The 16,336-nt window shown below is 42.2% G+C and overlaps 2 protein-coding genes across 2 annotated transcripts in view; both read left to right on the top strand.

Annotated features, from left to right (window-relative positions):
- LOC121716106 (chemokine-like receptor 1) overlaps positions 1 to 9,333 on the top strand; it is a 965,204-nt gene extending 955,871 nt beyond the window's left edge. The window contains exon 3 of the mRNA XM_042102304.1: positions 9,267 to 9,333. The gene's annotated coding sequence lies outside the window, so the exon portion shown is untranslated. The remainder of the gene's footprint in view (positions 1 to 9,266) is intronic.
- LOC121716098 (chemokine-like receptor 1) lies at positions 6,985 to 9,303 on the top strand. The gene is made up of 2 exons (XM_042102293.1): positions 6,985 to 7,153; positions 8,218 to 9,303. Exons 1-2 carry the CDS (start codon positions 7,000 to 7,002, stop codon positions 9,279 to 9,281), a joined length of 1,218 nt encoding a protein of 405 aa, XP_041958227.1. The 5' UTR covers positions 6,985 to 6,999; the 3' UTR covers positions 9,282 to 9,303.
- Positions 9,334 to 16,336: the final 7,003 nt, after the last annotated feature.

The following is a 16,336-nucleotide window of genomic DNA, read 5'->3' as shown; positions in this document are numbered from 1 at the left end:
ATTTGGATTAACACCTGCTTTTACAAGGCGGAGATATTTAGGCGCAGAATAGATGTGCGCTTTCACGGACAGTTTTTGTACAATCTTTTGTCCCATGTCTTCTGTCCCAACTTCGGCGACATTACCTCAGTGCGGCCTGTTTGTACATACGTCGCCATGATTTTACGCGCACGTTGTGGAAAAAATATCCCTGAAGTGGGCGCAAAAGTGTACATTTGGCCCTGTGTGTGTGTGTGTGTGAGTGCATGTGCGTGAGCGTGTATGAGTGACAGAGAAAAGATGGGTGGATGTGAGAGGGTGGATTGATACTGTTATTGTTCTATACACTTCACATACAATGTTTCTATTCTTGATTTTATGCAGTGGTGAATATCAAATGCAATACTTGAAGTTGATGTGAAATTCAATACTCTCTGTGTGTGTAGGGGGGATATGGGTGCTGAATTGTATTCTGTATACACAATGTTTGGACTTATTTGGGAGACATGCTGAATCTCAAATGCACTACAAATGTTTAAAAGCTACCATTTCAAGTTTAAATATGGCATTAGAGATGGGATAAGTGTCTGTGTAGGGGGATGGGAGGGGTGGATCGCGACCCTGTTATTGTTCTGCACACTTCATATAGTGTGTTTCTATTCTTCATTATATGCAAGAGTATTAAATATTAAACTCAATACATACAAATGCATTATATGCAAGAGTAGGCCTATATTCAATCTTAAACTCATACATCAAAAATACATACAAATGCTTTGATAAGACAACTTGATTGTGTCTTTATTGAATCTGAGAAAAATCATGTCTACAAGTTGCTGAAACCTGAAATGAATCTTTTCCTGCGAAGAGAACTTCAGCCCCCCTGCTGGAACCTCATGCCCCAAGATAAAATCTCTAGATCCGACACTGACTTTTTGATGACTTGACCTCAAGTTTCTCTCTAAATCCCGCTGCGACTACAAATTCTTTATCTCTAGGCGCCTGCGAACACAGTACCTCTGAAAAGAAATGTGCCTGTTCTGCTTTATTTTCTGCTAGTGAGAAAAAATTGGACCAGAGTCTGACCGGCTGCTTTATTGCAGCGCGTTCTGATTGGACAAGAGTCTGACCGGCTGCTTTATTGCAGCGCGTTCTGATTGGACAAGAGTCTGCCCGGCTGCTTTATTTCAGCGCGTTCTGATTGGACCAGAGTCTGACCGGCTGCTTTATTGCAGCGCGTTCTGATTGTATTCTTGACTGTCTCTGTCCTGCACCTGTCAAACACAATATCAATTCTTTGATATTGTGAACACAGTTCCAACACTATTTTCACAAATGTGTAAAGGTCACAGCATCATCAGGCTTTCCAAAAGCTACAACCCAATGCTTACCCATCAATGATGAGGCAAGATGAAGCGTCATGAAGCTGAATGGTCTTCTGTTATTACATCAGCAAGTACAGACTTGTTTCACGTGCATCGTGTGCCATTCATTTTGGCGAGGGATACAGGGACTGGAAGAAGCTCATGCTTGAGTACAGATGGCAGATCAACTGACCTGCCTCATAAGCAGTAATTAGACGTCTGTCTGCCTTCAGAACCCTATCAAGGGTACAACCAGAATGCGGCACAGTAAAGCAGCTCGGCCTGTCAGACTGGTGGTGGAAGGTCGTGATGTACCTCTTCCAGTTCTGGTCCAATTCTGTGTCACTAGCAGAAAAAGCAGAACCGACACATGTCTTATCAGAAGAATTGTGTTAGCAGGCGCCTGAGAATAAAGAAATTGTAGTCGCAGGCGTATATAGAGAGGAACTTGAGGTCAAGTAATCAAAAAGTTCAACTGATTTGGCTCCCCTGAAATCCACACATGAGGAAGCAGACACAAGTAATCAAAAAGTTCAACTGATTTGGCTCCCCTAAAATCCACACATGAGGAAGACACAAGATTCTGCATGCCACTCACAGTCAGTTTAATACTGATGTTCTCCTGCTTTTGGTATCTCACTTTCAGCGTACGCAATGTAAACATCTCTGGATGATGTCGGGCACATAAGAAATGGCGGTATATACAGTTTTCAACAAACTACCAAGAGGCTCAGCAGCATCCTTGCTAGCATTTCATGCATTGGGTGTGAAACCACCTCTTACATTGAAAATCACACCAAACAATCATCATGGAAGGTCTTTGAAAAGCGCCATGAATTGCTGAACAATTTGGGCATTGGTGAACTCACAGAGGCGATCAAATCTTCAGAAACATTTGTCTGCAGAATTTACAATGTGCACAGAACAGACTGTTGATGCAGCACCCAAAATGGGGAACCCAGAGGCCCCAACAAGTGATGGGGAACCCAGAGGCTATGGCCCCAACAAGATGGGGAACCCAGAGGCTATGGCCCCAACAAGTAACCCAGAGGCTATGGCCCCAACAAGATGGGGAACCCAGAGGCTAGGGCCCCAACAAGATGGGGAACCCAGAGGCTATGGCCCCAACAAGTAACCCAGAGGCTATGGCCCCAACAAGATGGGGAACCCAGAGGCTATGGCCCCAACAAGTGATGGGGAACCCAGAGGCTATGGCCCCAACAAGATGGGGAACCCAGAGGCTAGGGCCCCAACAAGTAACCCAGAGGCTATGGCCCCAACAAGTGATGCACTCCGTGTTCATTTGATGAGTCCAGTGACGTGGAGAAATGCCCATTGCCCCACACCTGAGCTCCCTGAACCCTGAGATGGGATGGAGTCTTGGGGAACTGCAGCCTGTACTGATGGCACTGAGTCCCATTCCAGACAGTTGCCTCGAGATGCCAGCCTGTGTATGCAAAAAACAACGCAAGACTCAACGCTGCAAATGCAGGGAATCAGGATTAAAAAATGTTGTGCTATATAAATCAAGTGACTTGACTTGACAGTGCAGTGTGATTTGCCTGAAAGATTTTAGCCAATCGAAAAATGTCATTGATGACAGATATTTTATCATACGATGTTGGCCATTCAGAGTGATGGCGGTCACAGAGAAACGTACAAAAATGATGAGATTATAAGATATATTAACTGTTTCCATATTGTAACACCATGCAGTAGAGGGTTATGCAGAAACCTAAAGTAAAATGTCACCATAACTTCTGATACAGTATGTGATTAACTGCAAAATGAGGAAGAAGCCGAATCTATGTTCAGTCGTGAAGCTGTTTCAGTCTTTTGTTTTCACTGACAAGTGGAGCTATTGCAGGTTTCAGCACCGACACTGAAAACTCAGTGCTCTTCATACTGTATCAGCATGCAAACAATTTAGAGTCTCACTTTCCTCTTCACAGTTGTGTCAACTGTCAACTCAGGTACCGTACTATTTTCAGCATTTTAATTTACCAGCATATGGTGTATATATCATTTACTTGATAGCGAATACTTTAGGTTATTTGATATAAAGCCACTGTGACTTTAAGACTAAATTGTAAATCAGAGAAGACACATTTATGCATTTACAACATTGCTGAACATAGATTCGGCTTCTTCCTCATTTTGCAATTAATCACATACTGTATCAGAAGTTATGGTGACATTTTACTTTAGGTTTCTGCATAACCCTCTACTGCATGGTGTTACAATATGGAAACAGTTAATATATCTTATAATCTCATCATTTTTGTATGAAAAATTAAGTGTTAGGTCACATGACTAGGGTATCACATTTCTATCACATTGTACTTCACATTTCTACAGAAACGTTTCTCTGTGACCGCCATCACTCTGGATGGCCAACATTCAGAATTTAGGCATTATTACTTTGAGAGAAAAATTGTAAACACTATCTGGACTATGTAAACATAAACATTTATAATTTAAACAAGTTTATATGTTATGAGATTTTTGGAAATTTGCAAAATATAATTGTTGCCATATGGCAACAGCATGCAAATATGGAACCTATTTATGCCCATGCAACTGAATGATAGGATTACCATAGGATTACATAGCACTAGGATACTCTAGGAATATTTACAACTTTTGACAATATTTTAAAGTAAAAAAGCATTATTTATACTTTTCAGTTGCACACTGTTTTATTTTTTATATATATATACTCTCTACCCGTGAGGGAAATTTGGTCTCTGCATTTATCCCAATCCGTGAATTAGTGAAACACACTCAGCACACAGTGAACACATAGTGAGGTGAAGCACACACTAATCGGCGCAGTGAGCTGCCTGCAACAACAGCGGCGCTCGGGGAGAAGTGAGGGGTTAGGTGCCTTGCTCAAGTGCACTTCAGCCGTGCCTACTGGTCGGGGTTCGAACCGGCAACCCTCCGGTAACAACCCTCTGGTATGGCTCTTGTGCTGCTGCCTGTCTAGCCACAACAAAAGCTGTGATCTCAGGAAGTGGGATATCTGTCAAAAACAAGATAGCCTACACGCTAACCTAGCCTACACGCTAAGCTACGTCGTGACTCTAACGAAAAGTGCATTCTCTGTTGGGATAGTGATGACAGACAAACTGAGAGGAACAAATGACATCATCTCTCATATGTATTAGTATAAGAGCAGAACACCACGGCCTCTTGTTCAGTGGGAAACTGAATGTGGTCAGTGGTGAGAGGCCAGCATGTGAGCCACAGACAGAAATAGCCAAAGACAGATACAGTATATCATGCAAGATATGAAGCACCAACGTGGTGCAATAGGGAAAAACGCAAGCAACTAGCAATATTGTAGATTTTTGAAGCTTCTACAAGCAACTAGCAATATTGTATATTTTTGAAGCTTCTACAAGCAACTAGCAATACTGTACCTTTTGAAGCTTCTAAATTGGTGTTATCTTTGCACAAGTGGCACTACTGGGACCCACTGCAATTTTAACATGTGAGCTACTTCTATTAAACATTTTCACATCATACGCTCACAGAATCCTGGCTCTGGGCCTGACAAGAGCTGCTATTGGATCAGCCCAGTGTCAGTAAGGAAAATGAACCAATGGGCTGCTCATACCTGCCAACATTTAGCTTTTAATTTGTTTTTCTTTTTTTTTTTTTTTGGGGGGGGGGGGCAGTGTTTGCATATTTAACATGTTTCATACACTCCTTGCAACACTGCATCTGCATTTTGGCCATTGCTTTTACCGAAAGGGATACGCATACCAGTTATGTATCCACCTAGTGCATGCAACCTTCCTCCAAAACTCCAAAGATTATGTTCCGAGGACACAATTTGGCTACTGTGTATCAACAACACTCAATAACAGTTATAATGTGATGTGTTAATCACAACATTTCTTCTAACAATTTCACAAAGGCTATTCAACTAGCCTTTGGGTTTCCAGGTTTTATGACAAAAAGGTTGAAATTAAAGTAAGTCATTGTGTAGGCTATGTGTAGGGTGAATATCATACCCAATATGGCATCCCGGAAAATGTCAGACTAACAGAAAACATGAACAGACGTGATTTTCAAATGAAGTTTGATGGTCATGCAAATTCCAAGAGTTTTCCGGGAGAAATCGGGAGGGCGCCGGGAGACGACCTTGAAATACGGAAGAAACCCGGGAAAAACTGGAATGTTGGCAGGTATGAGCCCCACACGTTAACACTACACAACATGTACATAGCCCCACACGTTAACACTACACAACATGTACATAGCCCCACACGTTAACACTACACTACACAACATGTACATAGCCCCACACGTTACACACACTTTAACACACAACATGTACATAGCCCCACACGTTAACACTACACAACATGTACATAGCCCCACACTTTAACACTACACTACACAACATGTACATAGCCCCACACGTTAACACTACACTACACAACATGTACATAGTCCCACACTTTAACATTACACACACTTTAACACACAACATGTACATAGCCCCACACTTTAACATTACACAACATGTACATAGCCCCACACTTTAACACACAACATGTACATAGCCCCACACGTTAACACTACACAACATGTACATAGCCCCACACGTTAACACTACACAACATGTACATAGCCCCACACGTTAACACTACACTACACAACATGTACATAGCCCCACACGTTAACACTACACTACACAACATGTACATAGCCCCACACGTTACACACACTTTAACACACAACATGTACATAGCCCCACACTTTAACATTACACAACATGCACATAGCCCCACACTACACAACATGCCCATAGCCCCACACTTTAACATTACACAACATGTACATAGCCCCACACGTTAACATTACACAACAAGTGCGTAGCCCCACACCATCTGGTGTCTGTCTCGGACCACCATGCCCTCTGGTTCTTTGGTCCAGTGCCCCTACGCAGGCAAATGGACCATCACGCTCAGGAATATCAAACGCTCAGAAATATCAAACGCTCCGGAATATCAAACGTGTGTGTATATCCATGCTGTCCAACACCCTAGCCACCCACCTGGCCACCCCTCCACCCCCCCCCCCCCCCCCCCCTCTTAACCATACAGTCGATGGCCTGGTAGAACAAGTGGACACCATCCATCAGCATCACCATTAGTGCAGCTAGAAACATATTTTCTTTCAATGTCATTAACGTGAACAATATTAGACAGCTAACCTTATGTTGCATTTTTGCATGTGAAACCCCCTTTGTAATTAATTTTCGGATATCCATTTTAAAACTGGACAGCTAGTGCTACCACGCTATGACCAGAGAATGTCTAATAATGGGCTCTGCTATAACAGGAATGACCATAGAATGTCTAATAAGGGGCTCTGCTATAACAGGAACGTTAACTGGAGTCCATACACTGGAACTTCTAGCTCCCCTGCACCTCAAATCAAATGGATTTGAAAATGTAGGCTAGACTGTCACTTTGGATCTAAGTTGTGTTAAATTGTGTAGGGCCATTAATCTTTTGAAATAAGATGAATTATTATTTTGAACAAAAATAACTACGGGGCAGGGTTGTGTTTTTAAAGGGGCGATGTTTGATTGGGGAAGTAGCCACAGTGAGAGACAGATGTGCAACTGAGTGAAAACATGTCCACACATTATAAGCAGCATCAACAGCAGGGTTGTGACCACACCACACGTTCAGCTCTAATTCTGGTGTTCACACATTATAAGCAGCGTCAACAGCAGGGTTGTGACAACACGTTCATCTCTGGTGTCACCAAAGAGCTCTGCAGCGGAGGTAAGAGTCCACTTTCCAAATTGTTCTATTCACTTGTTTCATCTATTTATGTATAACTTACTATAATAGTGATAATTATTATTTATGTAAAGAAATTCTATCTCAGCTAAGTATTAGCAAAAGGTCAATGTTAGATTTAAAGTGTTAAAAGTGTTAGTGTACAGTGTTAAAGTGTTAGTGTACAGTGTTAAAAGTGTTCTCTGTACAGTGTTAAAGTGTTCTCCGTACAGTGTTAAAGTGTTAGGTGTACAGTGTTAAAAAACATTACAGTGTTCTGGCAGTGAGCACATCAGATAATGAAACACTCAAAATTACTATAATGGACAATACAATCATTTTGCAAATAAAAATAGTGTTACTTCTGTGTGTTATCTTCCAGGGCCACTGGGGTTGGCCAATCATGTCAAACAACGTTGCCCCAATTGTAGTTTTAAATGTACTGATGAGTGCTGCATGGCCTTGATCAAATTGTAGTTTTAAATGTACTGATGAGTTGCTGCATGGCCTGCAGTGCCCAGTCCAGTTCATGTTATTTTTTTTTCTTATCTAAGGATACGTTCACACTAGGCTTCTTTTTTAAGCTGCCAGCATCCGTTTTACATTATAATCCTATGGAGTAGACTGTGAAGATGACTTCTTATAAAACGCTACCGCGGGCGTCTTTTTCTGTAGCTTTTAAAGTTGAGAGTTAAAGTTCTAGCAGTGAAACGCCCTAAATCACACTGTTTTTTTTTTTTACAGCTGACCAATCACAAGCAGATAACCGAAAAAAAGATGCTTCTGGCTGCTTTTTGGAACAAAAAAAATGGCAGGGTTTTTAAAAAACTGAAAAAGCCAGAAAAAGAAGCCAAGTGTGATCCTCACAAGTCTGATCCTCACAAGTCACAAGTGTGATCCTCTGATCCTCACAAGTCACAAGTGTGATCCTCACAAGTCACAAGTCTGATCCTCACAAGTCTGATCCTCACAAGTCACAAGTCTGATCCTCACAAGTCCATGAATTAACTCTTTTTCTTCTTGCCAGTAAATCTTCTTCAAATAATTATTTCTTAATATCTTTGTAGGTTATGCCAAAATGGATATTGAGCTGGATTACAATATGGAATTAGATTATGCTGACTATGACAATTACTCTACTGATAATTCAACAGTGGGGGAAGAGTATTCCATAAAATTCCAATCGACATGCTTCACAGAGGCAGCTTGTGTCACCCTTGTGGTGATCAATGGTGTTATTTTTGTCTTGGGCGTCCTTGGAAACGGAATAGTGATTTGGATCGCCGGTCTCAAGATGAAGAAGACCATCAACACCACCTGGTACCTGAGCCTGGCAGTGTCTGACTTCCTTGTCTGCGCGATCCACCCCTTCAACATCGCTTACCTGGCTCTTCAGGACTGGGTGTTTGGTATCTTCCTGTGCAAGTGCACCTCCTTCATGATGTTCGTCAACATGTTCAGCAGCATCTTCCTGCTGGTCTTCATCAGCGTGGACCGCTGTGTCGCCGTGATGTTCCCCGTGTGGGCCCAGAACCACCGGACAGTCCGAACCGCATCCGTCGTCGTCGTTCTGGCCTGGGTGCTCGCGGCGGTTCTCAGCATTCCGTCCATCATATTCCGGGAGGTCAAGCACCATATGGGCAAGAGCCACTGCTTCAACAACTACATGGCGGACCCACACAGCCACACCGCCATCGCCGTCAGCCGCTTCGTCTCCGGCTTTGTTGTGCCTTTCTCCATCATCATCGTGTGCTACTCCGTGATCACCCTCAGACTCATGGGCAGTCAGATCAAGAGGTCGTCCAAGCCCCTGAAAATCATGACGGCGCTCATCGTCACCTTCTTCATCTGCTGGCTGCCCTACCACGTCTTCATCCTGCTGGAGCTCCACCCCGCTGCCCACGACCACCAGCACCTTGTGCACGGGCTGCAGTACGGCACCATGCTCGCACTAGCCAACAGCTGCCTCAACCCCGTGCTCTACGTGTTCATGGGCAACGACTTCCGGAGGAAGTTCAAGAGCTCTCTGCTGTCCAAAATCGAGAACGCCATGGGAGAGGACAATCGCACCACCAGTCGTTACCTGTCACGTTCCAGCTCGGTGGACACAAGGGCTTCCACTCATATTTAGATGTCCACTCATATCTAAATGACCGCAGGTTCCCTTTTCTCTGTTCTGCTCTCATAATAGTTGTTTAAAAACATTCTCATGAACTGGTAACAATCTAGACTGTCAGTAGATGGAAGTACTCATTTAAATGTCCACAAGTTTCCCTATTGTCATGAACTGGTAACAATCTAGACTGTGAGTAGATGGAAGTACTCATTTAAAGGAGAATTCCGGTGTGATATTGACCTAAAGTGTATTGAAACATGATACAGAGTGTGAACGTATGTCTCATAGCCCATCTCAGCTTGTCCCCTGCACTCCAAAATCTGGTGCTAGTTAGCCGATGTTACCAACAGCTTTTTCAATAGTGGTGCTTCGGCATCGGGCTAGCCATGCAAATAAATCACTGTTTTACACCCATTTACGAGGCTCAATGTATCTCCACACTTCATTGGTAGACTTCCGAGGGCCCTGACATTTAAAACGAGACATTGAGAACTTTGAAAAAGCACTGGTAGTTTACTTACAAGACGATTTATACAGACAGTATCTTCACGAAGTTTAGCGTTTGCAGCCATCTTGAATTTAGTCACGATAAATCGAGCAACGAGTAAGAATGAACAGGTATGATAAGGGATCAGATTCCAAAAATAATTCAGTGGAAATGCATGGATTCCAGTTTCTTCCAGTAGCAGCAACTAGAATCCATGCATTTCCACTGAATTATTTTTGGAATCTGAACCCTATTGTCATGAACTGGTAACAATCTAGACTGTGAGTAGATGGAAGTACTCATTTAAATGTCCACAAGTTTCCCTATTTTCTCTTCTCATTGTATTTTTACTTCACTCATTGTCTACTGAGATTCCTGCCAGGTCTTGTATACAAGTCATTACATGTCTCATCAGTAGATGAGAATGCATCTCGTATTATAGTGGATGGGAGGGTCATATGTCCACAGGTCAAAATGTCTACAGGTTCACTGTGTCTCCCTTATTCACACTGTTACATTAACCACAGTCAATACAACTGATTTACTGCTATAGCCTGTACCAATGTAGTGTCATCTTCTATTATAACCTGTAGCGATGTAGTCATATTCTATTAGAGCCTGTACCAATGTAGTAATCTTCTGCTATAGCCTGTACCAATGTAGTCATCTTCTGCTATAGCCTGTTACTATTGTAGTCATCTTCTATTATAGCCTGTACCATGTAGTCATCTTCTGTAGTCGTGTTACTCTCAATAACAGATGAGGCTGTGACTTTACCAAACAAACCCAATAAGCGATGTCTTGCTTGAACTGAAGTAGTTGACGTGACATAATAACTAATACAATGTCTCATTATTTGGTACATAACCTGATGGCCAGATCACTGTCTTCAGATCTGTAGGGGCAGCCGTGGCCTACTGGTTAGCACTTCGGACTTGTAACTGCTCCCCAAGCAGCGCTGTTGTTGCAGGCAGCTCACTGCGTCGGGATTAGTGTGTGCTTCACCTCACTGTGTGTTCACTGTGTGCTGAGTGTGTTTCACTAATTCACGCATTGGGATAAATGCAGAGACCAAATTTCCCTCACGGGATCAAAAGAGTATATATACTTACTTATACTTGAATTGTATGTGTTATAAATATTTGCTTACGTGTTGGGAAGTGCTGCTGGGGGTGGAAAGTTGGGGTTACGCCTTATTGTCAGAATGAAGTATATTACCGATAGTTACAATAGTCATTAAAAAACATGTTTTCTCCAACATTTTTTGAAAATATCTTATATTTATGTATTTTATTATTGTGTAGTGGGGTTAGATTGCTCACGCTGACGTTTGTCACGTCACTATCAGCCTAATTACTTGGCAATCCCCCTGATTAGCAGCTGCTGCCCTAATACCTTTAAAAGACCTGGAAGTACCGGTGAGTGACTGCGCTGCAATTCTTGGGTTGTGTTGGCTTTCCACACTTTATGTTTTATGACCTTTTGTCTTGAAGCCTCGTAACTGCTGTTTACCTCCTCCACCACTCCTGTTGAGGGTATTTCTATTTCCTGCCAGCTCAGGTATGCTTCTTAATGTTAGTCTACGCGACACTGTCGCTGCAAGTTTAGCCTACCCGTAATGATTTTAACTATGTGTTTATAGTGCGGATCTGTGACCTCACCGTATCTGGAGCGGGTATGTAGCGCAGCATTTTATTACGAAGCTATCTGTAAAAATGTATCGTATATTTTAACTCTGATCTGCATCTTGCAGGTGCGTGTAGCCTGGTTGACTGGAAGGCCGGACTTCACAGGCGCTGCTGTTTTGTCTGATCGATTGCTGTCTAGTGTTTGTCTCGTTGTCTTGCTTGTAACTGGTGACTGAGTTTTATTTTGTTTGTTTGCTCCGTCTTTGTCCAGTCGCGTATTGTCTGCGTCTGCTTTCGTAGACTCTGTCTTTATTTTGGGTTTTCTTTTGGTTTTGTTGGTGAAGCTACCTATAACATCTACTGCATGAAGCTGCCTAATTATAACATCTAGGCTACTGCATGTTGCCAGTGTTTCCCGTGCGCTGTCGCATGATTAGTATCAGTTTCAGTTTTGTTTGCATGTGATTGTGTATGCTGTCGCTTTGCATGATTTAAGCTTTGTCAGTGTTAGTGTTGCTGTCTTCAGTGTATTGTGGTTGTGTCCTTTTTGGTTGATTTATTGCTATCCTCTGGTGCCTTAATTGTTTTGTCTTGTTTGTTTGGCAGGTCGGGGCGCTCCTAAGGGGAGGCTAGGCACCTGGTGGTGGGACCCTATCACTGCATGTTTGCTGTGCTTTATTGTGCTGTGCTGTGCGGTCCAGTGTACTGCTTACTGCAGCCTGCGTTATAGAGAAACTCACTTCACTCCGAGTGTGTGTGCACGTGTGTTTGGTGTGAATCTTGGAACACATCATCAGTAGCGTGCCTCCCTTGGGTAAGCTCCCTCCTAGCTGCATTTATTGAGTTCTGTGGACGTTTGGTCCCTCAAATGCCTAGACTCCAATGTATGATCTATAAGATCTGATTTTAAGAACTTGTCATACAACAATATTTAATAAATATATATTTTTGTATTGTCTTTAACCATTGTGAGTCTTTTAGGTTTTCCCAGCATAAGAGATCTGCAGTTCCACCTCCCCTTTCCCTTCACCATAAATAAACTTTCATTTTATTGGAATTCACGTCTGTTGCGTAGTGCATTTGAACCTGTGTGGGTATTCTCTGTGAGGTTACCTTGGTATTTCCCTGGGGGGTAATTAGTGGTTCCCCTGGGGGGGCGTAGTCGGGACTATTAATTGGGCTACACCTTTTCCTCCTCCCCTTATACTGCTCCGTCACAATTGCATACGTGCAGGTATAATCAGTGCCTGTGTGTGTTTGTACACATCATGTGTGTTATGCATGTATTGTATCTGAATGTAATACACAGAACAAAGAAGAATGCAAACAGCACACAACACAGAGCATTGGAATACATCACAGCACACGACACAGAGCATTGGAATACATCACAGCACACGACACAGAGCGTTGGAATACATCACAGCACACGACACAGAGCGTTGGAATACATCACAGCACACGACACAGAGCATTGGAATACATCACAGCACACGACACAGAGCGTTGGAATACATCACAGCACACGACACAGAGCATTGGAATACATCACAGCACACGACACAGAGCATTGGAATACATCACAGCACACGACACAGAGCATTGGAATACATCACAGCACACGACACAGAGCATTGGAATATATCACAGCACACGACACAGAGCATTGGAATATATCACAGCACACGACACAGAGCATTGGAATACATCACAGCACACGACACAGAGCATTGGAATACATCACAGCACACGACACAGAGCATTGGAATACATCACAGCACACGACACAGAGCATTGGAATATATCACAGCACACGACACAGAGCATTGGAATACATCACAGCACACGACACAGAGCATTGGAATACATCACAGCACACGACACAGAGCATTGGAATACATCACAGCATACGACACAGAGCGTTGGAATACATCACAGCACACGACACAGAGCATTGGAATACATCACAGCACACGACACAGAGCATTGGAATATATCACAGCACACGATACAGAGCGTTGGAATAAAATGTGTTTATTTGTGCCACTCCTGCTGTGTTATGGTTGTATCCATTAATTATTATATTAATGGATTAATTATTATATGTCTCTGAAATTAAAATATATAATTCCTCATTGGGTTTTGTCTGCCTGTGATAACATCACACTTTTTTATCATTTGGTAGGCACTTTTTACATTACATTACATTTAGCAATAGTCAAGTTGAAAATGTGTGTCAAAGGTTCTGCAATAGACCGAGTGGTTAGTGGTGTTCGCTGATTATTAAAATCAAATATATCAGCGCAATGTTACAACCACGTCTAAACTTCCGCTCAATATTTGAGCCTGAAGCATAGACAGTAAAAGAGGGTCTCGCGGAAAGACTACAACCAAATGTAGACAGCCCCCGTTTCCGGTGGCGCAGTAATATCAACGTGCAATGAGTCTTCCAACAGAAATCAATGGGATTTTACAAAATGCCAAATAAAACACGACAAACTGCATTTCGCTACGTCAACGAACACCACTAACCACTCGGTGAGTTGCACAGTTTTTAAAACGAACGTTAAGGGTTGTTTTATGAACATATTTGTGCATGCCTGTAGGCAGCCACTCTGAAGTAGTCAAAGGCGATTCAAAACAAGTCAGAAAAGTCGAGACAGGACCCATCATCAAAATGTCGGTGTCCACCACTCTAGTTCATCCAAAACAAACCAGAAAAGGGACTCAAAGTGCTAAATACCGGAATTATCCATCTAAATGTATCATAGTCAGTTGAAAACCTGTTGTATCAATTTTTTGAGGTTAGGTGTTTAATTTTCATATATTGACCTGCCCTGTCAGGAAATTAACTGTTTTATTTGTGTGTGTGTATGTATTTAGCATGGTGCCACTCTGGAAATCAACTGTTTTATTTGTGTGTGTGTGTGTGTATGTATTTAGCATGGGGCCACTCTGGAAATCAACTGTTTTATTTGTGTGTGTGTGTGTGTGTGTATGTATTTAGCATGGGGCCGCTCTGGAAATCAACTGTTTTATTTGTGTGTGTGTGTGTGTGTAAGTATTTAGCATGGGATCACTCTGGAAATCAACTGTTTTATTTGTGTGTGTGTGTGTGTGTGTGTGTGTATGTATTTAGCATGGGACCACTCTGGAAATCAACTGTTTTATTTGTGTGTGTATTTGTGTGTGTGTGTGTGTGTGTGTGTGTGTGTGTGTATTTAGCATGGGACCACTCTGGAAATCAACTGTTTTATTTGTATGTGTGTGTGTGTGTGTATGTATTTAGCATGGGGCCACTCTGGAAATCAATTGTTTTATTTGTGTGTGTGTATGTATTTAGCATGGGGCCACTCTGGAAATCAACTGTTTTATTAGTGTGTGTGTGTGTATGTATTTAGCATGGGGCCACTCTGGAAATCAACTGTTTCGTCTGTGTGTGTGTGTGTGTGTGTATTTAGCATGGGGCCACTCTGGAAATCAACTGTTTTATTTGTGTGTGTGTGTATGTATTTAGCATGGGGCCACTCTGGAAATCAACTGTTTTATTTGTGTGTGTGTGTGTGTGTGTGTGTGTGTGTGTGTGTATGTATTTAGCATGGGACCACTCTGGAAATCAACTGTTTTATTTGTGTGTGTGTGTGTGTGTGTGTGTATGTATTTAGCATGGGACCACTCTGGAAATCAACTGTTTTATTTGTGTGTGTGTGTATGTATTTAGCATGGGACCACTCTGGAAATCAACCGTTTTATTTGTGTGTGTGTGTGTATGTATTTAGCATGGGACCACTCTGGAAATCAACTGTTTTATTTGTGTGTGTGTGTGTATGTATTTAGCATGGGATCACTCTGGAAATCAACTGTTTTATTTGTGTGTGTGTGTGTGTGTGTATGTATTTAGCATGGGACCACTCTGGAAATCAACTGTTTTATTTGTGTGTGTATTTGTGTGTGTGTGTGTGTGTGTGTGTATTTAGCATGGGACCACTCTGGAAATCAACTGTTTTATTTGTATGTGTGTGTGTGTGTGTATGTATTTAGCATGGGGCCACTCTGGAAATCAATTGTTTTATTTGTGTGTGTGTGTGTGTGTGTGTGTGTGTGTGTGTGTGTATGTATTTAGCATGGGGCCACTCTGGAAATCAACTGTTTTATTAGTGTGTGTGTGTGTATGTATTTAGCATGGGGCCACTCTGGAAATCAACTGTTTCGTTTGTGTGTGTGTGTGTGTATGTATTTAGCATGGGGCCACTCTGGAAATCAACTGTTTTATTTGTGTGTGTGTGTATGTATTTAGCATGGGGCCACTCTGGAAATCAACTGTTTTATTTGTGTGTGTGTGTGTGTGTGTGTATGTATTTAGCATGGGACCACTCTGGAAATCAACTGTTTTATTTGTGTGTGTGTGTGTGTGTGTATGTATTTAGCATGGGACCACTCTGGAAATCAACTGTTTTATTTGTGTGTGTGTGTGTGTATGTATTTAGCATGGGACCACTCTGGAAATCAACCGTTTTATTTGTGTGTGTGTGTGTGTGTGTGTGTGTGTATGTATTTAGCATGGGACCACTCTGGAAATCAACTGTTTTATTTGTGTGTGTGTGTGTGTGTGTGTGTGTGTATGTATTTAGCATGGGGCCACTCTGGAAATCAACTGTTTTATTTGTGTGTGTGTGTGTCTGTGTGTATGTATTTAGCATGGAACCACTCTGGAAATCAACTGTTTTATTTGTGTATGTGTGTGTGTGTGTGTGTATTTAGCATGGGGCCACTCTGGAAATCAACTGTTTTATTTGTGTGTGTGTGTATGTATTTAGCATGGGGCCACTCTGGAAATCAACTGTTTTATTTGTGTGTGTGTGTGTGTGTGTGTGTATGTATTTAGCATGGGACCACTCTGGAAATCAACTGTTTTATTTGTGTGTGTGTGTGTGTGTGTATGTATTTAGCATGGG

This window comes from Alosa sapidissima, chromosome 8 (assembly GCF_018492685.1).
Source record: "Alosa sapidissima isolate fAloSap1 chromosome 8, fAloSap1.pri, whole genome shotgun sequence".
NCBI classification, from domain to species: Eukaryota; Metazoa; Chordata; class Actinopteri; order Clupeiformes; family Clupeidae; genus Alosa; species Alosa sapidissima.
The sequence above is the reverse complement of the archived record's forward strand: the minus strand, read 5'-3'. Positions and strand labels throughout refer to the sequence as shown.

Bases quoted from the DNA above. Each gene is read 5' to 3' on its own strand.
- LOC121716098 (XM_042102293.1), top strand. From the start codon at position 7,000: ATGTCCACACATTATAAGCAGCATCAACAGCAGGGTTGTGACCACACC. The intron at 7,154-8,217 runs GTAAGAGTCCAC...ATATCTTTGTAG, and splicing joins CAAAGAGCTCTGCAGCGGAG to GTTATGCCAAAATGGATATT.